This window comes from Aspergillus vadensis, assembly GCF_003184925.1.
Source record: "Aspergillus vadensis CBS 113365 unplaced genomic scaffold BO88scaffold_18, whole genome shotgun sequence".
Classification (NCBI taxonomy): domain Eukaryota; kingdom Fungi; phylum Ascomycota; class Eurotiomycetes; order Eurotiales; family Aspergillaceae; genus Aspergillus; species Aspergillus vadensis.
In genome coordinates, this window is record NW_020292056.1 from 366,352 (window position 1) to 391,958 (window position 25,607).

Here is a 25,607-nt window from a genome sequence, read left to right on the forward strand (position 1 = left end):
TTTCAAACCAGAACAGGATACCGCGGATCAAAAAACAACAGGAGGTCTTTCACCACAAGAACAAAACACATGAACTGATTCAAACAAATGCCCAGAAGTAAGAGGGCTTCCGCGGATTTAGATCTTAGATACTAGAGCAGGTGAGTATGGCACTCAAAATCAGACCTACATGCCTAACATACCTAAACCCGCGTGGTATCCATGATACTATGCGTTCTGCATTAAATAACGTAGTTGTGCAGGGGTCAAATGGCCTTCTGTTATAACCTGGCTGGGCGGTTGAAGTATGCTCTTCAGCGTACTCCTAGTTAGCAGATGGTCCAAACCACGGCATCAGACATAGGTCTGGTCTAGTAGCTTAACTATAGAAATATGTATCCATGGGTGAAAAGGCAGATTCTACAGCATTAATTTTTAAAAATATATTAGAACAAAAAGCCTCGGGGCGTAAAATAGCTTATAGAAGAAATAAGTAATTAAAAAAACAATAAGCAGATCTACCTAGATTAGACTCAGAATAAATATTTCATAGTATAAAAAACCTCATAATTAATCAGGTTATTATAAATTATCTATCACCAAAGAACCTATTCAGTCGATTTGGTAGGAGCACCGCATCTAATAATAATTAATATATAAATAAGCAACAGTGTGTTGATCCTGTTAATAAGCAATGATTTTCTGACCATAGTACAATCATAAACCACCATGCTTCTATAGCTTAACCTACTATAATACTGAATCTAGGTTAGCTAAGCTAGATAACTGGACTTTTAAGAGAAAGTCCTTATTAAAAGCTCCTGTACTCAGGGACCAGTCAAATATCAACCTCAGTCATATCAATGAGACTGAATACATATTTTTTTTAAAAGCAATAATTAACATCCCAAGCTTCCCTCATCTATCATTCAAGCAGGATACAGGTTCCAAAACTAACCAGCCTGGGCTATATTCAACTGAAACCACAATTTCCCTCCCAATTACGCGAAGGGTCAAGTTGAGAGATAAGATTGCCCGTTCATTTCGACGGGTTTCCATTCTGCCTTGACTAGCATCATCATACGGCGTCACGCTGAATAGGGTCCGACAAAATTATAGGCGATCGTCTGTTACTCCTCCAAATGTGGTGGAAGCCCCTTAAGATGCCGGGTCGCGGTCTATTATGAGTCCCACCCGGGGAGGTGGATGTTCTACTAACCAAGGGCAGGGCAACCGGGATCACTAACAAGCTGGTAGGAAGAATTTGCCGGGTGGACATGGTCAATTAATCAACTATACCGTCTTGAGAACGCGTACGTACCGTGAGAATCTGCAGGAACATTGATTGGTACCTGTTTGCAGAGCAAAATTCTCCGGGCGGCTAGTATATTATTCCTAATCAGATAAAGTGCCTCACTGCTGGTTAGTATTGAAGTACCCGGTCTATATAAAATCACCTTCATAAATCCATTAAGGACAGCCAGCTTTCATTCTACAATATTCTATAATATTCTCTGTCTCAAAGCCATATAACAGATTACTATTTAATATGACTTTTCATATCCTACACTTCGCTAGTTCTCTAACTGGAGTGAGAAGGCTGATCTCCTAATATAAAACTAAGTTAATACCTCCAGGTCTAGTGAGATAAGACATTATTAAGCCAGAAAATATTTTAATAGTACCCTCGAGTCTTTCTTGCAGATACAGATCTGCTGAAGTGGGAGTTGCAGCAAGCCTGCATACCCACCAAATGTCAATAAGTGCTTGTTTTGACTTGTTGCCACAGAAAAAAAAAAAACTCACTACGATTTAGGATGTGCAGCTACAGGTAAGCGACCAAGTTTTATAGATTTTTATTTTTTTTAAGATTAGGCAGAATACATCCTCCATGATTCAGGCCAGAACATATTCTGTTTCTTCTACTAAAAGTAACTAATAGAATTCCTGCTACACAGCTTCTTTTCCTTCACTTCTACAGTAATATACTAATAGCTCTCTTCTAAAACCTGTCTTTTCCAGTCCAGACCTCTTTTTCTGTTATCCAGGTGAATTCATATATTCATTATAATTCAATATAATCTACTGTTATATTATGAGTACAGACACCTGCCCAAAATAAACTAAAAATTTTAACTTATCAAAATCAGAGACACTGATTTTAGAAAGAAATCTATCTCAATACTATCTTTTACTATTATCTAATCAGCTCCATTGTTTGACGGGAAGCGGGTGAGTAATTATATAAATATAAACTAGTATTTTTTCTAATAATAACACGTGTTAGGTAGCATCTCCACTTTCCATGCATTTATTTAAATTACTGTTCCAATATCCAGACTTGCTCTCCTGTAAAGTATAGAAAAGAATATAAAGTTAATTATTTATCTTATTATTATTTACTCTGTGCCTGGAGAAGATCACGGTACTCCCCCAAATATTATAGATTTTACTATTGAATATAAGTTATCTAATAAGCTGAGGAAATAAAATGATATACCTCTTCCTCATAATTAATATTAGAATAGAAGTGCACTTGCAGTCTACCTAACAAGCAAAAACATCATTGACCGCTTCCAGAGAATCATTCCTGTACTGTCAAAGATAATTCTGCTGCACAGTACCGACAGAGAGGGGCGTCCTTGGCGAATACAGCTGATAATCAGACAATATAATTCAACATCTCTGCGTAAGCTAGTAAGAAATATGGGCGAATCTATCCTCCAGCACCCAGAACACCCATGACATGCCTGACAGCAGCTGCATGAAGAACAATATATAAATTAATCTTAGACAGTTCTAGTTGAAGTAAATCTCTATATCAATATATCCTGGGCAAAGGAGAGCATTATCCAGTTGCTTAATAATATTAATAATTATGATCAAGAATGGCCTCCCCGCGTAAATACATCATTACTACTATTAAGCAAGGCAGGCAGAGGATAATTTTATTATCAGCTTCTATTTTACTATTTCTTGAATACTGTCAAGGATGTGATGCTGATATATTCATAATAAAATAACAAACAAAATAGCCAGATCATGTATTATAATTCTAATCACCAATAGTCTCTATCACAAGAATAATTAGTAAATATCTCTGTATCTGTCCCTATTTAATAGCTCCACTAATAAGAAATAGGCCTCACACTACTTGAGACCCCAAGTAATAACATAGAATAGATTAATTACCAGGTATATTAGTAAGAGAAAGTACTTACTATAATCTATAATAAGAAGACAGCCTGGAGAGTATTTAAAATAGACAAAAAAATACACACTTTTCTTTACTTATTAATAAACTTTAATAAATAATAATTACATGGTATTAACTTCTCAAAGCCTAGGCTCTATAGTAATACTATTATATATATAAACAGACAGTCTATAAGAGGGGTAAGCCTATTCTCTCTATTTAAAAAAGTCTTTACTGACTGATTACTTGGTTAGTATAATCTATCTCAGCAAGATTATACCACAGAACCATCCTTACAGTGCTTATATTAATAGAGTATAAGTATTAAAAGTGACACAATTAGAATAATTAGTTTACTACAGTGATTCTATTTCATAAGAGTCAGAATAAGGATCAAACTTTTGTAACTACTACATAACAAATTTAAGCATCATCGAGCCGGCGCATTTTGCGAGGATAAATAAGCCTGAAACTAACACATATTTCCGCCTGAGGCACCAATGGGCTGCGGCCGAAGAGATGAGTCAGCTGGTAAACAACCCGACACGTGTCCCTTGACATGACTTTCCCCAACTACTGGAAATAAGTTTAAAGGAAATTCAACCACACTGCTGTCTTTAACTCACACCCACTATCCCCTTCTGATACCCAAATTAATTAAATTCTCATGAATATCTAGAATAAACTAATCTATTTAAAAACATGTCTTCAGAGTTTCAAGCAAGACACAGTAAGCAACTTTATTATAAAGATTATTGAAGCTTTGTAAGATGATGAAACTCTTTAATATAAGTTTAGAATCCAAGGCCGAGTCACCTTCTATGATCACACAAACCCATCAGAACTTTGCTGGAGCACAGCCTGAAGAAATTAAATCTTGAGAACATGCAGATACCCTAACCACCAGCAAACACGAGGCTTGGAAGAGGCTGAGGAAAAGAAAGAGAAACTATAAAAAAATAAAAAAAAAATAATACTATATAATAATATAATCAGCAGGCTGACCAATTTTACATACACCTTGCAGCAGAAACAGCAAGTACTCGTATATACAGTGAAGTAAGAATTCAAAGCACCATACAAAGTAATGATCCCTGAATTAATAGCAAATATCTCAACATGTTAAGACATTTCCAAAAATTTCTGTCAAGACCCGCGGGCATCTGTATCAACTCAGGCACAGCTACACCCAAGCACTCGTCCGCTGAAGGCAGTGTCAGTAATTAAGAATCACATACACTATCTGCTTCTGCCGCACCCGCATCGCGCAACTAATTAAGCCGCAGCATCAGCAACAACCGCCCATCAACCATGAGAGGCAAAAGGACACAAGCCGGCTAAGACTATAAAGAGACTTCTCAGAAAGACTAATATTCTACATAACCATACTACACCATTGCCTGTATCCGCGGCTTGATTAACCAAGGACCTCTGGATTAAATATACTCCAGCTAGAAATCTTACAATAATCAGTAATATATTATTAGACTACAGAAGTTCATACACTAGCTCTATTATTAACTTATCTGAGATTAAGATCTCAGATTTAAACAGCTGTATATATATAGTTAAACAGGATATTTTATTAAAGCCACTCTCATTTCCTGTACATAGTCTGATCATAAATACTATAACTGTGAAGACCAGCATTGCCTTTAAATAAAAGTAGATATTTACTACCAGCTTAGGAACTTACAGAGATAATATATCCCTGTCTGTAAACTCTAAGCCTCGTATTATATATTAGTACCATGGAAAATTAATGGCGCAGATAATAATCTTGGAATAGTCCAGGACATAGTTTTAATATATTTTCTATGACAGAGACTCCTGCTTTTTTTATTAAGAACACAACAAAGCTCTGACCGTGCTCTAACAGTACAAATTTATTTACTGAGACAGTAAACAGTATAATATACTGCAGGAAAACCTGATTAGCTATCTAATTATTAAAAACCTAAAGAATATAAAATAATAAAAGTACCTTGGGACTTTTAATTACATTTTAAACAGTAAGCGGCGTACTCACTGTGTCAGAGTAATAAAATATAAGCCCAGTTTTGAAAAGATAGAAAATAAATAATATAACAGGATCTCAAGCTTATGATATTTAATTTAGAAATATTACAAAGTATACTGCTACAAGACATCATGGTCTTTATCTTAGACCGGTTACTAAATACGCATTTTGCAACACAAATTATACATATTGCAAGAGCCTGACTGCACGGCAGGCTTGAGCAGCAGAACTATTATATAATTTTCTAGATAAGCTATTAAAAATATATACTTCCTATTAATCAGCCCCCGTCAACTGAAATCCTTCAAAAATCATTTATTTAATTTCACAGCTAGCTCTGAGTATTTATAGTTTATATAATTAGCATCTGTCTTTATAAGAATATATTCAATTACCTAATAATGGCTCAGATTATCTTCCCCAATATTAATATTCTAATAAGATTATTCAAAGTTTCTTTCTCTTCTTAGATACTAATAGAATCCTATAACTGCTTATTACTAAATATAATAATACGATCACTGGCTTCACAGTCCGTGATCTCAAGACAGTCTAAACAAAGTTCATCCCGAATAGTCTTAAGTAATAATTTCCAGGACTCTAGAGTTGGAAGTTTGATTAATTCTAGATATATATCACGCAAAGTCATTTTATGGGCAAGAAGTAGCCTAGCTAAATAGTCTTCTATATTACTGACTATATTAATCTCCAAGATACAGAGATTCTTGAGACAAATGCCTTTGCTTAACACCTTAAGATCCCCTGTTTAAATACAAGAATCAAACCCTAGATGTAGTATTTCAAGCCCGGAAAACTACATGATAAATTATACTAGATACCTTGCTTAAGATAACACACTTTCCCTCTCTGGTAGGCCAACTGTGATACATAAGATTATAAATATTAAAGTAATAAGACTTATAATAAGACAGAGATCTGGAAGCTGTAATATTCCTGGATCTACTGGAACTCTAGATAATCCTATATAAAGTTCAAACTACTGCAGTGGAACACAACCTGCAGTAACAGTAGTAAAGATAATATAAATAACACAAACAAAGAATTTCCAGCTTTCTGAATTATCTAATATAGAATTTGATTCAATACTAATCAATTTCTCGAAAGAACAAGCCCTCCAAGGGTAATAGTTAATATTATTTTTAATAAAAATTATCCTATAGTTTATTGCCTTGGAAAGGGCTTGTATAAAACATGCAGTATTATAATCTAATACTACCAGATAATCCTGCTCAGCTAAATATTATTTATAACTAATTTTGTCCACTGCAGCAGCTTCTTTATTCCGGGGATTAGCTAGGTGATATACTGTAAAGTAATTAAGATAAATCATATAAATATATAATATACTATTATAAGCAGGGTGAGTAGCCATATTTCAAAGAATCTTAAAGCTATGTCAGCTTAAAATATAATATTATATTTTAAAAAATTTCATAGTAAAATCCTGGAATAACCTTACTCAGAGACTTCTGTTGGCAAGGCAAAAATTAAGAAAATAATTACTTTCTAATTTTCTTATAATCATACTCACAATCTCTATTAAAAATTTATCCATATAGCTGGATTATAGCAGATGCTCACTATTATTAAGCATTACAGTGGTTTAACAGAAACTAGTCAACAGGCTGTTACATGGTTAGGATAACGAGAGTTATAGAGGCGATACAGAGCAGGACTGGTTTTGGATACAACTGGCCTTGCTCCCAAGACAGATAGGATACAGATCACTACTTAGTTTTCCTTGGAAGTGGCAGCTCATATACTGTTTATATAATCTGTAATAAAGGATCTAAGAATAACAAAGCCCTCTCTTAATAATGGATTCTTCGGTGTATGAAAAGTTGCGTTGATCTCGATGTGATAGAAGTTAGAACCTTCAAAGCGTACAGGGACTTTATGTTACAGTAATTTATGATCACATGACTCGGGATTTGGGGGGACAAATAGATGTACGGTTGTGGCGTTGAATACACGGCCTGCTGCCTGGGTGTATTGTTACCAATATTGCTTCGGATGAAGATCCCAAGATCAGAGCTGATTAGCTCGAAGCCGAGGTTCCGAAGGAAACTTGTAAGGGCCTGATACCAAATCTGAGGAGCTTGTCTGAGGCCATACAGTGCCTTTCGAAGTTTGCAGACCTTAGATGTGCCGTCGCTCATGTGGTGAGGCTGTTCGACGTAGATTTCCTGGTCTATGTACCCGTACAGGAATGCCGTTTTGACATCCATCTGCTCGATCTCGAGATCTAGGGCCGCCGCGATTGCGAATAGAGCTTTATAGCTCATTGGCTTGACCACTGAGGCAAATGTTTCGTCATAGTCGATCCCCTCTTCTTGCGTAAAGCCTCTCACTACCCATCGGCACTTGTAGCGGATGACTTCGCCATGCGGTCCTCGTTTGACTTTGAAGACCCATTTTCCACTGAGAATCCGCCGATCTGTGGGAGGATTAACGAGCTCCCACGTTTTGTTTTGGTGGAGTGAGTTCACCTCTTCAAGCATTGCTCTTTCCCATTCGAGCCAGCTCGCGTCATTTTTTAATCGAGCAATGGATGGGAGCAGCGGGCCGGCTGATGTAAGCCTGTCGGGATCACGGTCGCCGCGCGGACCGCCCCCCCTCCTTGGGATTGTTTTATACGGTCGAAAAGAAGCCTTTGATTCAAGAAAATCATAGTTTGACATTATGTGATTCAAATTAAGGGGTTAAGGGTACTGCGTACAACCTGTGGCCAATATTGAAGCAATTGCTGCAGCATGGAGGTGTTCAAGATGGGGTCTCCGCAGGCTGAGTTTCGGATCGAGGAATCACTTCAGCTTTCAGTATACTGATCATTCTGGACCTTCTTTTCTTGCTGTATAACCTTCTGGACTTTCTCAACTATAGTATGTTCCTTGTCAGCTATCTGCTTCTTTGGGTGCTTTCTCTTTCGAAGTTACTTCTCATGGCTAGACCGTAATGCATCATCCTATTTAGCTATAATAATTCTGTTTGTTATAGCAAGCTCGCAGACTTTGAAGACCGTTGTATCGTAGATTTAGTAGGTAAGATTAGACTTAACCCTTCCGAAGTAGTCACTCAGTAGAAATTTCATGTTTCAAAAGTTGTCGTATATCATGTGGTGTTTGAAGCACTGAACCACTTGACCGGTTATCTAGAGTAGGCGGTACTGTAAGGTCTACAATCGGTTGTTGAAGCACTTGTTTGGGATACGAGGACTAATCCTGTTGCTTTAAATTCAGTAGCAAATACTTGACTTTGTTAAAGCCTGCCGGTGAATTTTATGATAGCTATCTAGGAAGTCCAGCTTGTTAATATGATTTGTGTCATAGCATGCTTGCTCTTTGAATCAATCCCCTGTACGCATGTTTACGGATGCTAAAATAGCTAACATCATGAGCTTGAAGTAGATGGGTTGGATGAGTAGGTATGTAGATAAGAATAACCCGGTTCTTAGTACAGGTTTAGTCGAACTCAGGTGTAAAATGATTCTTATAGCTATCTAGAACTAGAAGGCCGACCTGATCTCTCTCATTTCGTCATGACTATAGGAGCGTAGATCATGCCTATTGCAAAGCCTGTTAAATTAAATTAATCGATATCCTCTGATGAGACCCCGTACTCTGTAACAATTTTAAGAACCCGATTGAACCAGTCTTCTATAACTTCAAGATCTTCCATTCAAGCCATTCAGTAGTTGTATCGTCTAGCAAATTGGGTTATGAAGGATTCAAGGCATTTAATAAAGTTCGAAGCCCATTTAGGGCCCCCTTCGTCGGAAGTTCAACAACTCAAGTATGATTGTAACATATTACATAGGCACATGTAGCCCTTAATAGCTGAGGTATCTTAGCTCGGAAACACATCTTTTGTATGGTATTACCGGGTGGCCCGCCCGATCGTTGTTTAACGTTAAGTTATCTATGACAGACTCATATTACTAAGAAACCCCAAGGACCCATCAAAACTTTGGATACCTATACAAACTTTGGTATGTTGCGTAATATGTGGGTACTCCACCTACAGCAAATGTGCTGATAATTTTTGTGCGCTTCTTAGGGAACATCTGCCAGTGCTGGGAATACTTTATAAAGACGGACCTGGCTGCGCTCTGAAGTATCCTGCTATATCAACAGCACTTATATCTTCCCCAACACTATTTCTGAGCCTAACTATATATTATAATCAATCCTTGCTTCTTTCCTACTCTGCATTGACAGGCTCGGGTCATTTACAGGCTGGAGGTAAATTGTCTCCAGCTTCATAATATATAATAAAGAAGGACAAATGGTAATAATAATATTAAAGATAAATACTTCCGTCAATCCATGAGATTCTATGGAATGGCAATAATTTACTATATCCTGTACTGACTCTGACCCCTCCACGGCAAGCTCATTATGCACTGTCTTATGATCTGCCTTTGAGTATTGTTGGATAATTAAATATTAAGGGGTCTTCCGGGCCATTAAATCCTTTTTTAAGTATATTAACTGGTTCTCCTATGCAAACTTACGGTTATCCTCCTCAGCCTCAGTTGCGAGCGGAGACAATAACATCTGACTTAGCATTAATTAACACTCAACACGTGATAAATATATCATTATAATCACTCAATTTTGGAAAATCGCCTACTCAGATTGCGAAGACAGGCATTACTTCAATTTCCGGATGCCAGGTTAAATCTGTCTACAAGTACAGCGCGCCTAGCTCGCCTCCTACCGGCAGTCTGGTTCCGCTTGATTATGGTACGTTCTCGCAACCATTCTCTTTTCAGTCGCAGCCACAAATAAATGGGCCAGCCTATTCCTCAGCTTCCTATGACGCTAGACCCTATGCGGGAGTGTTATGGAAATCCGGTATGGATAATATAAAAGCAAATATTACAGCCCGTCCTGCTGTTATGGGACAGCCACAAAGCGACTCTATTAAATGTTACCTGGATATTAATGAAGTGGAGACATTTCTGCATGAGGTATGTTATTATCTACTTGAAACCAGGTGGACCATAATCGGTACTTCAATTGATCCTCTGATATAAAGTATAGAGTCACTAAAATTACCAGATTGCCGCGATAAGCACGGGAGTCATGGATTTTGCAAGACACTATATAATAAGGGTGTACCAAGTTTAGTGTTCTGGCCCTGTATTGGGTCGTCTATCCATGATATACGAGATTAAGAAGGTATTTAACTTATAGTGCTGTAATCAAGATACCTTACTTCATATACAAAGAGTGCTTCTAAAAGAGCATGCTTTTACTGAGCAGATAATACAGAAGAATGCTTTCAAAGCAGGTGGTGTACATGATGATATCTATATAGTAATATACCAGAAACAATCCACGCGTAGTAGGAAATTTGCTAGTGCGGATTTGAGAAAGCGACAAGGGGTATATTTACTACAGAAACTTCTTACCTTATACTACTATCATTTCTTCTTTGCCTTCTGATTCTTGTTTACTGTGGGATTGCCCGTTGTTATATATTTTGCCATCGCTAACAGCGGTGCTCCTGCAGAACGCTGCTACTACCGGTCGTTGCCACGGCTGTGGCCGAACCAAAACACCGGAATGGCGCCGTGGGCCTGATGGTGCCCGTACTTTATGTAATGCCTGCGGCTTGCACTATGCAAAATCAACTCGAAAGGTGGTCGTGGACAAGGCATCCCTTTGCTTCGACCCTGAACTTAAGACTGGCCCTTGAGTCAGCGTCATCGAAAAGCCAATAATATTGGCCTGTTCATTTATATCGGGTTGGACACGGCATACAGGTTGGAAATGTTTGATCATCACCTATTCTTAGTTTCGTTATTGTCTTACGCTGGATCATATTCCAATAAATGGCTATTTGGTTAATTTCATTTACCCTGACCCCTCGCCGCCATTGGAGAAGATTGATCTTAGTCCATAACCCACTAGATTAGGTGCGAATTCGTATTTTAGTCTAGTAGGGAAACAACAGAAAAAGCGATATGCAGGCTATAACAACAATTTCCATCCGCATACGTACATGTAGAATAATCAACTCCCTGAAAACGAACTTAAGAGCCTTGTCAAGGCCTGTCAGGGCCTAATCGCCGTTCCCAATATGAGGCTGCTCTCATGGCGCGCGACCCCCAAACCGCTTAGACGCCTCGGCGAGGTCTGGCACGGCCTTGACCGTTCTAGGTCTAGTCGCGAGACGGTGTCCGAGTTACCTTTCTTTCATTTGAACCTCCCAGCAGACTCGAGGTACTATTGAAACCGTCCTCCACTTCTTTCCTCAATTTTTCTATTTTTTCTTTTCTTTTCTTTTCTCTTCTTTTTTTTTTTTTTTTTTTTTTTTTTTTTTTTTTTTTTTTTTTTTTTTTACTTTTGCAACATCGTCAATATTTGAACAGTTATCAGCACGTGGATTACTGTTTGCTATGCGCCGCATGCGCAGTGATCGTCGCGAAATTGATGGGCATTGCAATACGTAGGTGGACAACCAATTGTAGCCCGTGCGCAGCTGCGCCCGATTCCTCGCCAAGTTGCCGTACAACTTTCTAATGTAGATGCCCGGTAGTGTGCTGTCTACTTCTTCGCAGGAGACTACCTTTTGTCATAGGCCTCGATTCTTGGCCCCACTGGGTTAGGATCTGGTTTCGGATCGATGCCCTCGTCCTTGTGAGGAATGGGCAGAAGGGTGCGTTTTGCATGGGCACGCGGCGTTCTTGGCCAGACGATCTGTTAGCGGGTATTGCTGAGAGAAAATTCCCCTTTGTATTTGGCTATGTAGGTCTCCCAAATGTCGATGCGCTTTTGGAAGTAAATTCATTGGCTGGGTTCAACTGGGGGGTTTCAATATCACTTATACGCACAAAGATGGCCGGCTCGGGTTAAATGGAGGCTCTTTTGTGGATTACGTTACGAGGTCGTCATAGCAACTCTAGCAACGCTCGGCATTCTTGAAACTTTCGGGACAAGCCATTACAAAATACTTCACAATCCGACGACTACGGCTGCGAAGCTCTACTAACAACACATGCAAGATCTCACGACAAGACAAACTCGCAGCGATTTCGCTATGGGAAGCCTGTTGAAAGTGCCTACAGAAATATTGATTTCAATCTGCAGCTACCTGGACGACATCGACGATATATTTCACTTAGCACGTAGCTGCAAACGTGTTCTCAATATAATTGAAAACCCAGATAATCAATTATATGTCCTCCGTTCTGTAATAGTATGAACATTCTCTGTTGATGCCAACGTATGTTGCTCTGGTTACTGATAGATGAGCAGCGGAACGCTTCTCACCACCACTACGACACCCAGTTATCCTACCTGTTAGCTTTATCTGAAAGGTATTCGCCAGACTATGCCGCATCCAAAGACGAGCCATTTCTCTTACCGCGGCCTAATCAAACGATCTCTCGAGCGCACTGGCCGCGGAACATGAGCTGTTACCGGCAGATGCAGTTTGGGCAATTGTGTCCCGATGGCGAGGCCTGCGGGTCCTGTACGATCTCTATTGCCACCCACTGCTACGTGCGGTGTATCTCGGCTCACATTTGCCGGATTGGTTGGATAACGAGTGCTACGAGGAAGAATTCGTCCATTCGCCTAGCGATCTTCCCCCATTGCCTTCTGTTACTCATTATGGCGGCAGTGCACAGGGAGCGGGTGCTGCATTCTCGGGACGCAGCCGTCAAGCCTACCGGCGTTTTTACAAGGCTTTAACTGCCCACTGGACGGCTGTTGAAACTTTGTCGTTGGCCAGGGTAACAGTTTACAGTACGCCGGAAGATCGTGATCGCCGCTTCTCCCAAATTTGGAAAATATGGGCCGAAAACCGAGATCGAACACTGCAAGAAAAATTAGATCTGATAGAAGCGTTTGATTTCGTGTGGGGTTTCCTATTACGTAAGATTCTAGCAAGCGCCCCCAGCCTTTACGATTGGCTGGGCGAGGAAACGATACGACTATGCCCGGGCGGTGAGGCTTCTGACTGGGCCTTCTTCGTTCGCACAGCTATCCAGTATCTACGACCTCCAAACATTATCGAAATGTTGCTTTGCCCACCGTGGGTACGTTCTCAATCGTCTGTAGATGCAAGTCGGTTTGGCTACCTCCGCGCATTGGGTTTGTTCGACCAGAAAAATGGCATCTGTCAGCAAATGGAGCATGATTGGACAAGGAATTGGCAGTGGTGTTGGTATTGCCCCGTGACTGTTCTCGAATATGATGTGCTTGTTGAGATACGGAACATACTACAGAAAGCAGACGGTGTCCGAGGCACGGCACGATTTTGGGAGTATGTATGGTGGACGTACAGGCGCAAGGCCTGGGTTTCTGATGCTAGAGGAGTCTTGTTTTTCCGGGAAGAGAGTGCCGAGCGAATACTTTCTAGGATGAAAACTGGGATAGGAATCTAATGTCGCAGCTATATTGATATGGCTGCCTATCGTATGCCGGCTAGCACTCGGGATGACCACATTCACAAAGACTAGTCTCATTCAGGGTGCCACCTTAGGATGCGCCAACGGTGTCAAATTTCTGGCCATAATTGCCGCTTTACATAATTTCATTGTTCCCTGGCATCACAAATTTTGCAACCAGTCGCAGGATCCCCTAACAATGTTCTAAGCCCTATAAATCATCTTCGTCGCTCAAGACCATAAGAATTCGTTTCCTCGAAGCTACTCATACGGATAGTTGAATCAGTGTCACTGAGAACAAAAACACGACGAGCCCACTTGAACAGCTGCAATGGTTACGGAGATATACGACTTTCAATAACTCTCCTGGCTTACGTCGTGCCTTCAATCTTGTTGGCCTTCTGAGTCATGCATCACTCAATTTGACAAATATTGTCCTCTAGAGAGCATTATTTTTCTTGATATGCCTGGCACTCATTCCATAAGTTCGAGCCACTTCATCAAAGAATTTTCAGCCGTTGAAACAACTTTATTGTCGTCAAATTCGGGATGCCATGTTTGACGGCTATAGTAGAATTGATGAAAGGACTGATTTATTAAACTGTAGACATTTCGAGCCTTTTCTGAGGCCAATGTTTTCAAAGCTCTCTATCCAGTTAAATTTCTATAATTGACAGTCACAGACTCCTGCTTATCAAGCTACTGGTGAGGCAGACAGAATGCACGGGGTACGACGCCTCCACAGCACAAAGGATTTACCTTTTCTCTAATTAACATGGCCGGAAGGCCTATCCGCGACGACTTCAAAAGATTTGCGCTTGATGGAATTAAACGCATGGTCTTCCTAAGATGTCGATGAAACCGACAGAGAATGTTAAGCGTGCCAAGTCTGTGTCCCTAGGCAAAACAAGGGTGGTTTGAGGACGTACAAAGGCGCTATAGCCGAGTATGGTACGAAAAATGAGGGTATTAAAGGACCTGATAAGACAGGCATTTGATACTCATTGGTACTACTCCATAGTCCCGCGCCCTTATGCAAAATCATCATTTGTTATGCAAGAAAGTGACCGGGAAGTATCACATCGATCGACTAACTTTCAATGCTGTTGGCTTGACGCTGTCATCGTACTGAATCCTCTTAAGAGACTCGTATTCATGCATGGTATAATTGCGAGATTAGGCCACATGAGGACAAGTTCTCTTTCGTCAAATAACTGGACTACCTAAAAGCGTGGACCGAATTGGCTTGAAAAACACTTTGGATTCTATATTGGGGATCCGAGGAGTGGTCAACAGAGTCCTCTAATCCTTGACGGTCATGATATCCAACACACTCCTATTTTTGGCCAAATGTGTAGCTAAAATAATATCATCCCTGTGTATATGACTGCAAAACGTCTCATCTTTGTCAATCATCAGATAATACCTTTTTTCTACCATTGAAGTAGGTTTGCGGTATTTTGTAGTACGCATCGTGTACAGGATATCATCATGTTGATAAGACCGATCTACGCGGAGTCTCATTCTCTTGCCTTATATTTTTAAATGTGCGGCAATGGTTCCCCTCACGAAGGTAGCGAAATCAATTCTCATCGCCGGCTCCACATTTACCACCACTATAGATCCCGTCACCACCATCCCTATTGCCTATACACTGCTCACCCTTCACCCTCTTTTCTGGGACTCAACCGACCATCTGACCCGGGCACGTCCGTGTCTGTTTAATTGTCGACAATATTCAGTGTCAAGCCACCAACTTACGAAGTCGTTCTCTCGGGCTGGCTCGAAAAGTACCCAGTCTTTTCTGCGGTCAGATCCGACGCGTCTCAGGGTTGGTGGAGGCTTTTCGGCAAGGATATCGAGACTCTCACTTGACTGTGGAAAAGGCTAGCTATGTTTTCAGCAGAAGACTAAGAGCGCTGGCTGAAGAACCTTTCCCGATATTTGGAATTCCGAGTCGAGGAACGAATCGGATGATGGCTCGATTGATCGCGCCGGGCTGGATGTATGTATGAGCCATCGATCTCGATGAGCACGAAGTGGCAGAGGCCATGACTATGCCTCATTACCGTGCTCTGAATGAAATCGGCAGTCCGCTAGATGTCACCGTTCACACGCAGTTCGCTCTCCGCTGGGCCACAAGTCCCCGGGGGTACGGCGAAGTGCTTTTGAAATGGGCCAGTCCTTGGTCTCTCATCTGCCTTCTGTTCATGATATTAGAGCTGTTCGCATCGCAAGGTCGCCAAGTTGTCCACCAGATTGTCGGTCATCCGGGTAGCTGCGCCGGTCATTGTCTATTTTGCGGTCATTTCCTCTTTGGCACTAGTTGTGGCATACAAGCTGGGGCTTGGATACAAGCTTGTGGCGATATAGAGCTTTATAGCTGCCAGCAATAAATCCGAGCTGGCGACTGCTGTTGCTGTTGCTGTTGCTACTTTTGGCCCGGATAGTAACCAGGCGCTCGCTTCGACTGTTGGACCGCTTATCGAAGTTCTAATTTTGTTGGGCCTCGTGTATGCCGTGACATTGGTGGCAAAGAAGTTGGTTTGGAAGGATTAATGGATTGTTACTTGATAACCAATCTGCTGAGAGCCTTGTATATTTCTTTGTTCGTACTATATCGACCTTATCCACTGCTTGTCAAGACAGCATCTTGGACCGCTTTAACCAAAAGACAACTTGAGCTGCGGAGAGCCTGGTAGACGTACGATATGGCAGATGGATAACCTCCTGGTCGACGAACAAGTAGCGGAATGTGTTACACCGGCTTACTTGTTCCACGGGGTTAGAGAAAACTTGGTCATGATAAATAGATCGCCTGGAGATTGGGCGAAGAAGGGATAATGTACATATACATAAGAGCGTTTCTCGGAGGCTGCTGATGACGTACGGCTGGAGGTCTGTAATTTTGGGTGGTATGGTTTCCATCTGGGGCTCAAATCGGCGAATAGTGAGGCGGCAGATATACCTAAATAAGGTGACATGGCGCCAAAATTGTCATATACCGCGCCCGGCATAATGAAATCATCATGGAAGGTTGATAACTGGGAAAGATTGGGGTATATAAATATGCCTCCGACTGACAGGGTCGTCAGCCCTTGGTCGTACGTCGGCACGGGCGCAGAACTGTCAATTGAGGACTACCTGGCTAATATGTAAGGCCAAGAACTGGAAGTCCAGGACATAGATCTAGCGATCACAATCATTGGACAGATGCAAGTAGACTTCGGTCCAGGCTGGCTCCCAGTTCGTGGCTCTGAAACCCCTCCTGCCCTGTGTCCCACTTGCGAATATCAGTATATTCATCATCTGTGGCATTCTTGGAGCGTTCATATCCACTTTGCCCTGCTCTGGGCAGGTGTGGAGTATTATCTCCGGCCCTGTACTTTCCGTACTACTTGCAAGCCTCCACACCAGTGTCTTCATTAGGCTGGCGTGACTGACAATGATTCTTAAGATATGGACCTCGACCAGAGGACTCCTTTGAAAATTAGCGCAACGTAAATGGAGCAAATGTGTTCGATAGACGGTCATCTGCGCTACGATTAACAGCAAACGCTTTGTGCGACGCCCAAGTCTCAGTGGATGTGACAGTTTATGGAGCAGATTTCAGGCCAAAGATACAAGGTGGGCGTAGCCCAAGATGTGTGGATCTCTCTTGCAGTAGTTAATGCCTCGAATAACGATGGTTAGGAGGGTAGCTGTTGTAAACATTTCATCACATGGTTCGGATCGCGATACTATGACTCTGCAGGTGGCTGGCGAAAAAAAGAAGAAAAAGAAAATGCACTCCCCCGGATTGGATCTTTTTTTCTAAGTCTAAATCAAGCCAATGTCTTGTGGTCGGAACGCCGCTGCCACATGTCATGACGTCGAGAACAAACCTGCAGTCTCATTTCACTTGCTTGAACAATCTGACGGACAGCGGACTTCGAGGATGGCCGTCAGACAGCGGCAACTTCGCAAACCTCAGCATCAGCGGGCACATGCGTGGATACTCGGCAATAGTATGGCCTCGTTGGCATCTGCAGTACATTTGATCCAGGAGACAAGTATCCCTGCGTCGCACGTTAATGTCGTGGAGTCTCGCACATCTGCCACGGATGGTCTGTCTACTACTGGCAACGCTACGATTGGTTACGACTACCGAGCTGCATGCCTCCCTATATTCTGCGATGGCTGTACCGAGGACTTGCTTTCCATTATTCCTTCGACTTCCGGACCAGGAAAGACTCTTCTGGACAATCTGAAATGCACTCCAAGGGAGATTGCTCCGACGCGTGTTATAATCAAACGTGGACACAAAGAACAGGTGTGCAATGCCAGGGGATTACGAATGGGTTGGAAAGTCAGGATCAAATTGGCCCTTTTTCTGCGGCATTCCGAGGGGGCATTGGGCCGAAAGACGATCCGGGACTGTTTGGACAATGAGTTCTTCAAGAGTGCATTTTGGGCTGTCTGGGCTTCTACGTATGTTGTTTCACAATGAACTGAAGCAGAGTACATATTCATACACATAGGAAGGTTTGGCTTCTCACCGTGGCACAGCGCCGTTGAGTTTCGCCGATGCTTGCGCAGTTTCCTTCATGAGATCCTCCAGTCCTCTACCGATCCCGCTGCGCTAAATTGTTGCACGTATAATGCTCACGAGGACATTATTATGCCGATGACTCGCTTTCTTCAGAGCCAGGGTGCTGATTTGAAATTTAACAGCAAAACCACTCTTATAACGATGGGCAACGACACTGGCTGTCAAAGAGTTTCAACGCTTTAAATAATTCAGGAAGGGATTGAGAAAACCGTCACAATAGGCCCTCATGACGTCGTTATTGCAACCCTTGGTTCTGCTATATCGGGGTCATCGAGCGGCACTTCCACAGACCCACCGCCTCAGGAGCTATTGCCGGCAGTTGACTATTTCGACGAAAACTGGTCTCTCTGGTTGGGTTTATTTCCGAATCTCGGCGATCCATACAGTTTTTGCACCCGAGTGACGGAGTCGAGAGCAGAATGTTTTACGATCACATCTCGCCAGTGTGACTTCTTCGCCAAGCTCACCCAAGAAAATCCTGAAAAGATCGTTTCGATTGTGCTACCGGGGAGCGAGTGGTCCATCAGTCTATTTAGACCTCATTGCAAGACGATCAACGGGTCCTCTGGCGACGAACGGATCATCTGGGGGCACGCTTCCTCTCCCGGGCGCGAAGGAAATTACGTGAAAAAGCCAATGCTTGACTGTGGGGGAATGGAGATCCTCGCAGAGTTGCTACAGCATTTCCATGCGTATTCAGAGGACAGCCTCAGTCACTTCACGCTCATTCCGCGCGTGGCACCCCGCCTAGCAGCTCCCCTGCTGGCTCGTAACTACAAAGACCGACCAAAGGTGGTAGGAAATGAGGCAGAGAACCTTGCGGTAGTTGGTCAATTTGTTGAGATACCAGATGAGACTGCCGCGACTATGGATTACAGCGTACGGAGCGCCCAATTGGCTGTCTATCGACTAATGGGGTTGAGGAAAGAGCCACGGACAACACGAAAAGCCTCGGCTTCTGATATTCTAAGATGGTAATATACGTGCTAGCAAGAGCACGGCACATGTTGCTCTGTGCAAAGGGTTATACAAATCAATTGATTTCGCAGACGTCCTACTGTGGGATGGCAGAATTTCTCTTCTCTGGTTCTGGCCATGGGTAAATAATGCTCTCGTACATCAGGCAGAACTAGACAGGCCTAGCGGCAGAGCGTTCTAAGTGATAATACGGTAACGAATTTAGAACTTCAAAGCTCAATTGCACTTGATTCGTTAACAACCCCACCCCGCTCTCTCCTCTTTTTCCCAAAAGCTCGTACGAGACATTCTCAGTTGTCAAGCCTCCCGACTCTTTATCACTCTTTAGGGATCTCGTCTATCTATGTTCGTAACATGAAACACTATTGAACGTCTACCAGAATACCGACATATTACATTGCGGGTTCCGAATGCCCCAGTTTGAACGTTGTATTTGTTCAAGGAAGTTTACAATACGGTCGATTATAGTATCTATTACTACACTATAATGTTGAAACAGGAGACTCTGACAAAGGGCAATACGGACATCTTGTGGAAACCTTAACTGCTGAAGAGAGAAACTAAGCTGATTCACATCACTCGGGTTAGGCAGGACCTCTTAGCTACCGCCAACCGCGTTCAAAGCCAAAAGAGACGAGTCATATCCATATAGGTGTCTCAAATTGATGTTTACAGGTGTTCAAATATCTTCGAGTCTGTCTCCACGTATAGCCACGGCAACCGGATTCTCGACTTGCATGACGCCGTTTTCCTGAAGTGTGTCATATGTTAGTTATCGAGAGGATATAATGGGGGGGACATGGAACTGTTCGGATAGCACAAATAACCTTTCTGCCTCACGTTCCTTTTCTTCCGTTGTCATTTCCGGGAGGTCTGACTGCGTTTCCATGTCTCTTCTTTGACTAGTAAGAGGATTGACTTCACGTTCATGCTGTTTACCATCCCAGGTTGATTGCCGCCCATGCCTCTTTCTTTTTCTTGCCTAACGTTCCGTGCAGGGGTATTTGTCATTAGCTGCTTCCCAGTAGAGTACAAGAAGCCAGACGCATATCCATAGCCGGCGTTGCGAACCAGTTGCTCTTCGCCATTATCTGATAACTCAAACAGAAGTCGCTGGATGAGGAGACTCGGTGGATCGACACTTATTGAGGTGGAATGCTTCAAGAGCCGTATAACAACCAGTTGCCCGTACCAAGGATACTGTCGTGGTTTTTATTGATTGATAAAAGCAGAGTCTGAAGAAGTGCCTTGATTCCGGTAGGGACAGTCTGTGAGATGAGGAATAGGACCTGCTTAAGTGTCGAACAAGATTACCCCAGTTCATCTTCCGCATAGTATCGAGTTGCAGGATACAGTAACTGTATCAATCTGGCAATGTGAACTTCCTCATAAGGAATTGGCGCAGAGTTCTGACAAATTGTCGGGTATGAGGAAAACTAGACCGTTAATCAAGATTGACACCGGGTTCTGTAAGGGATGACGAAGGGGTTTCCAGCATGCTAAATATTTGCAAGATGGGCTGACTGGAGAGGATTGGAGACGATATGAAGCTACTATGTTGCAGATGAGCTTGAGATATAGTAGGACATCTCTCGGTAGCGCAATGGAAATAAAACCTACCGAACTGTGGTTTCAAGACTGGACGATACAGATCAGCATCTTCTCTTGGAAGGTGTAGTAGCTGGGCTCGGAACATTGTAGGACAGAGGACGGGTCATACTCGCAAAATAACGACATGAGAGTCCTTCCATCAGCCATGTCAATGAGATGCTCAAGAAGCTGGATTGTGACCACGCCGTCGACGACCCGAGCCCCATCTCTCTCACTTCCGTCGATTTTCTCGGTTAATATACTCTCGTCTGAGACGGCCTGGGAGTCCGGTCTCTTGTTGTCGGACGGAGCCGATTCCGTGGGTAGTGAGACTTCTGGCCTGATACCCGAGTGCAGCTTCTTCTCTACCGACGCGAGTACGTTTCGGAGCTCGTTCATTCATGGCATGTGGTTTTCATTGTTTGCTGAGGATATGAGTGACGCTACGAGGAATGAGATTTCGGTGAGAATGTGCGTATACCCCGAAAGCGAAAGGCCCAGCATGGAACGCACATGGCGCTCTCAAAAGGTTGACTGTCTCGTTGATTGAAAAGCAAGGTGACTCCACGCGTTAGCCCGGCGCGAAAGGTCCACCCAGCGCAAGGCCAATGTTGAAGGTAACATCGAGGCCATGGTTCTACGCATGGGCAGACCAGGGACCGAGTGTAATCTTGCCGACCCTTGTGGCACTAAACGGTGACCGACCAGGGAGCGGTCAAACCGTGTGCAGTCGACCTATTTCGCCTGCCCGTTACCCAGAAAAAATTCGGGGCTGGATTCCCTGACCTGAGTTCTCACACGGTCAGAAGACGGGTGACTTCGTCCATGGAACTGATACAGACAGATACCATAAAGCAAGAAGACAATGAGCCCATAATCAATACAGGCTGTCTAAAATCGGCCCTCAAACTTCTTTGCATGCTGAAGAACGCAGTAATACTCTCCATACTAATACCTGCAAGAGATATTTTGAACAAAACGCTCTGGGCCCAGGATTCTTGGAGAAGTTGGAGAATCTACCTAATTTGTCCCGAAAAACACCTCCAATCTCCTTAGGGTGTCCGGCTCCCGCTCGTCCCTCAGCCACACAAACATCCGAAACCAATGATCGGCGTGATCGATAGCCCGCATGTATTGAGGTATGACTTCCCAGATCTGCTGGCGACACCGTTCAAGGTTGTCGAGGGTGCACTCTACACCCGGAAGGAGGAATGGTAAGACGGCGACTGATTCCAACGTGTACTTATGGTCGACTATAAAGTGCATTCCCAACCAATCAACGGGATATGACAACATGGCACAGGCATACTGAAAGACATCCTCGGAGTGCGTAAGCGGGGATAGGATGCTGGGCCCACTTCAGATCGAAAATTCTGGTTCCTTATAAGTTGAAAACAGGTAACAGTCAACCGCAATGCTCCCTTACTGGTAATCCTGTATCTCGTTGCTGCGCTGCAGGTTGGTCGTCTCTAAGTCAGGCAAATACTCGTCTTCCGTTCGGGTGGTGCGCGAATGAGATAATGAAACTTCTTCATGGACGGGGTGACGAACCGCACGCCGAGGGGGCGCTCCAATGAGTTGCCGCAGCTTGAGTATTTTCGGAATCTGGATGTACGCTATGGTATGATACATAATGCACGTGTAGACGAGTCTTGCATGGGAAGGCGTGGAAAAGGCCGTGGAATCGGCATTGAGAGAAAATCACATTGCTCGGAGTCGGAGGATTATCCGTAGCTCACGTGCGCTTTATAGCGTCCTGATTCCTGAACTATCGCGATGAGATAGTCCTCCTTCGATGGGAGCTTAGACGTTCTTGCTTATCTATTTTAACGATGGGTTAGGACTGCGGGCCAAGAGTGGTGGAACGTGGATCATATCCTGCCGGTCCCCTTGGGCAAGCAGTTGGGCAAATTGAAGGTTGTGAAAGACTAGCTGGGGACTGACCTTGAGCAAAATTCACGCCGTGGCCATCTCCAACTAGCCATCATGGGCAACCTCTCAGGTCGGTCACCTGCCGAAATAATAGCCCTGACGATGCCAGTCGACGGCACCACATACGCCAAAATGGCCTCAGGCTTCTGATCCTCCTCGATGCCTCCAAAAGCACAGTTGCCAAGCGATGGACTCTGAGTACTGAGAGGGTACGACTCTGTGAGTGCGACATCGTCGCTTCCGGATTGCGCCGCCACGTATTGAGCGGTTCTGCTCATTGCGACCATATGAACCGACCGCACGGAAACCTGGTTGGCATTTCGACCCCAGTAAGGAAATTACCATGTTCTCCGAGTCCTGTTGGCCCAGCACGTGGAACGCGCAGACTAGCAGCCCGATGCAGCTCCGGTTGAGTTCCTCCTGTGCAGTTGCCATCGCATGTTACAAGCTGCCCATTGCCCACGGACGAATGCCAGGGGCAAAGTTCACGCAACAGCGTGTCAGAGCAGAGCAGTGTCAAATGACTATGATGTGCGCACTGTGATGGTGGTCGCTGTTCGATCTGCCATGGTCAGCATTCGCAGGATCCGGTGGGTTATTCAGCCCGGGTTATCTGTTGCGGCGGCGCACCGGATGTGCCCGAAATGCATATCGAACAGCGTGGCGGAACCCGGGACTGATCAAACTGCCCATCAACAAACGGCCCTGAGATCTCATGACCCGTGACTATCAAAGTTGAGCGTCCAGACATCGGGCTAGATAGAGAAGTGGAGCCGTACCGAAGGATGCCACTGCCACACGTGGGATTTGTTGCGCGTAAAGACAGGTATCTCATATCACAAGGCATGTTGGAATTCACTGCGTTTGAGGATCGACCTTCCATAATGCGTGAGGCAACCCATTGCCGATGATGGCTTTGGGCGGGATTGGTGGTGGCGGAGTTGTCGCGGCAAGGGGCCTCCCAGACGTGACCTGGCTCGTGGTCGAACTCGAAGAGCCTGATATCCAACCCCGTCCGAGGCTGGAGCATATCCTGGACCTGTGGCGAATCGACTGACAGGCGCACACTACGGTAAACAATCATTAGTCATGGGGTGCACGTCCGACACGGTCAGCCAGCCACTCCTTATCTCACAATCGGTGCGTGTTCGATCGTCCCAAACAGGGTGTAGTCGATCGATCGGCCGTACGGCCTCAGCAACAGTGCGGGCTGCCGACGCTGGTGGGCGCATTTTCCCAGCAAGCGACATAGAAGGGCTGGAGTTGGAAGCACGAGCGAAATCTCGCATGAGGCAACCAGAGGTATACGTACTGCGCCGGCCGGATGTGTCAATGGGGGGACACTGTAATGTCGATACGAAGCAGCTCATGAAAGGGACGGATGGTCACGGTGGGCCATTCCGCCCCCCAGCATTGTTGGATCAAGACGGCATGAGAGATGGCAACGGCACTCAGCTTGATACATAGGGCCCCAGCACCAACCGCTTGCCAGCGGGATTCCGATCCTTGGTCCCACGTATCATACGCCAGGGCCGCCATTGTCGTGACCGCCAGAGAGTAGTGGAATCTTATGGCGACCTGACAGTGCCGTCGCACAACCGCATGCAAGCTCACGGGGATCATGACAAGAACGGCAGTAGCTGCCTAGCCCTGGTTAGTGGTATGCTCTCAGATCACAATAATCATCATCATCATCATCATCGAGGGGCAGCATGGTGGGCTGACCAGTAAGGGAACCCAGTCATGTCTCAGCGAGGCGATGGCAATGACCATGAAGAGGGGAATGGGCGGCCATCACCCGTCCCCACTAGTGATGCGACCATGTAACGGCAGAGCGGCTGAGTCCGAGCAGATGGGCCGGAGGCCAAAGGTCAGGCCCGTATTGAGTGGCAATAGGTTCAGGACGGCGAGCTTCGCCGCGCGTTGCTGGACGTCGGCCCAGCCACGGGCGGACAAAATTAGGAGAAAAATATTGGTGCTAAAGAGCATCCCAAACAAGATCGCTCGAATGCGGTGGCGATGCCAATAGTCCGGACGAGCCACGGCAACTCGCAGGCCACACGCCGTCCAAGGGATCCCGCGAGCTGGCATTGGACAGCCCACCGGCAAGCTGGTACGCCAACGGTGTGATAATCCAGACTCCCAGCAAAGCAGCAACCCATATTCCGTACCAGCCAATGTATTGGATCTGCCTGGCTTGTTTATACAAATCTATGAGCCTCGGAAGCATTGTCTTTGGGGGAGCGAGAGTCGGACACGGCAGATGGGAGATGTCGGCTTATAAGCATTTCACGGCGTCGGCTTTGGGTCACCGGTACAGTCACAAGCTACCTACTTTCATTAATGAATGATTGGCCTCTGTGCCTCTCCTGTTGTAGTGTTGGAGATGGTGAAACGGTCAAGTATATGATAGACACCCGCGTATTTGCCCGTGAAACCATGAGGTCAACTCCGAAAAGCGCTGGGTCCTGTCCGCGCTTTCAGTCCGATTCCCAGGCATCAAAAAATGGGGTACGTCGAAAATAATATGTAGGCACGATAAATGGGTATTTAGCGAGCTTTTGTCAGGCAGGGTCAGTTTTTGGTGGCCTTTTCACCACGCTGGCTTATTTCAAATCAGTTTTTTGTTCTACGGTAGCTCTACATCATGCTGTCAGAGGTTGAATTAGCTGCACGTCGAATTGCATTCGACTGCTACGTATGCTGCTCTACATTGCAGTAGTTTTAAATGTAACTATGCTTTGCGAGTACTGTAATCGCTACAATGGTGGTCTGAGTACACGGCAGCGCGCCTCTGCTCTCCCAAGCCTTTATGCGGCGACCAATTCATCCCGTCCCCTGTGTCTGTGCCGAATCTGGGAGATCTCCTCGTGCAATTTTAAGTTTGTATACAAAGTTG

The 25,607-nt window shown here is 44.2% G+C and overlaps 8 protein-coding genes across 8 annotated transcripts; 3 read left to right on the forward strand and 5 right to left on the reverse strand.

Annotated features, from left to right (window-relative positions):
- Positions 1-5,679: 5,679 nt before the first annotated feature.
- On the reverse strand, positions 5,680-5,952 carry BO88DRAFT_344863 (uncharacterized protein; the record flags this gene model as incomplete). The annotated part of the gene is made up of 1 exon (XM_025703261.1): positions 5,680-5,952. A coding segment is annotated over one exon (273 nt), but the record flags the coding sequence as incomplete, so codon positions are not given.
- Positions 5,953-12,263: 6,311 nt separating this feature from the next.
- Positions 12,264-13,614, forward strand: BO88DRAFT_344758 (F-box protein; the record flags this gene model as incomplete). The annotated part of the gene is made up of 3 exons (XM_025703248.1): positions 12,264-12,422; positions 12,482-12,543; positions 12,618-13,614. The coding sequence occupies 3 exons, from the start codon at positions 12,264-12,266 to the stop codon at positions 13,612-13,614; spliced, it is 1,218 nt and encodes a 405-aa protein (XP_025560909.1).
- Positions 13,615-15,674: 2,060 nt separating this feature from the next.
- On the forward strand, positions 15,675-16,176 carry BO88DRAFT_455576 (uncharacterized protein; the record flags this gene model as incomplete). The annotated part of the gene is made up of 2 exons (XM_025710876.1): positions 15,675-15,878; positions 15,991-16,176. 2 exons carry the CDS (start codon positions 15,675-15,677, stop codon positions 16,174-16,176), a joined length of 390 nt encoding a protein of 129 aa, XP_025560910.1.
- Positions 16,177-17,554: 1,378 nt separating this feature from the next.
- Positions 17,555-19,186, forward strand: BO88DRAFT_344862 (67 kDa myosin-cross-reactive antigen like protein; the record flags this gene model as incomplete). Its single annotated transcript, XM_025703260.1, has 3 exons — positions 17,555-18,087; positions 18,142-18,376; positions 18,401-19,186. 3 exons carry the CDS (start codon positions 17,555-17,557, stop codon positions 19,184-19,186), a joined length of 1,554 nt encoding a protein of 517 aa, XP_025560911.1.
- Positions 19,187-19,865: 679 nt separating this feature from the next.
- On the reverse strand, positions 19,866-20,356 carry BO88DRAFT_344929 (uncharacterized protein; the record flags this gene model as incomplete). The annotated part of the gene is made up of 3 exons (XM_025703275.1): positions 19,866-19,937; positions 19,986-20,117; positions 20,174-20,356. Coding segments are annotated over 3 exons (387 nt in total), but the record flags the coding sequence as incomplete, so codon positions are not given.
- Positions 20,357-20,686: 330 nt separating this feature from the next.
- BO88DRAFT_83893 (uncharacterized protein) lies at positions 20,687-21,561 on the reverse strand. The gene is made up of 2 exons (XM_025713180.1): positions 20,807-21,561; positions 20,687-20,739 (listed from the first exon to the last, which is right to left on the reverse strand). Exon 1 carries the CDS (start codon positions 21,173-21,175, stop codon positions 20,819-20,821), a length of 357 nt encoding a protein of 118 aa, XP_025560913.1. The 5' UTR covers positions 21,176-21,561; the 3' UTR covers positions 20,687-20,739; positions 20,807-20,818.
- BO88DRAFT_466417 (uncharacterized protein) lies at positions 21,389-22,195 on the reverse strand. The gene has a single exon (XM_025711472.1). It carries the CDS (start codon positions 22,070-22,072, stop codon positions 21,797-21,799), a length of 276 nt encoding a protein of 91 aa, XP_025560914.1. The 5' UTR covers positions 22,073-22,195; the 3' UTR covers positions 21,389-21,796.
- A 1,663-nt stretch (positions 22,196-23,858) lies between these two features.
- BO88DRAFT_466427 (uncharacterized protein) lies at positions 23,859-24,969 on the reverse strand. The gene is made up of 2 exons (XM_025711473.1): positions 24,434-24,969; positions 23,859-24,352 (listed from the first exon to the last, which is right to left on the reverse strand). The coding sequence occupies exons 1-2, from the start codon at positions 24,479-24,481 to the stop codon at positions 24,038-24,040; spliced, it is 363 nt and encodes a 120-aa protein (XP_025560915.1). The 5' UTR covers positions 24,482-24,969; the 3' UTR covers positions 23,859-24,037.
- Between the last annotated feature and the right edge of the window lie 638 nt (positions 24,970-25,607).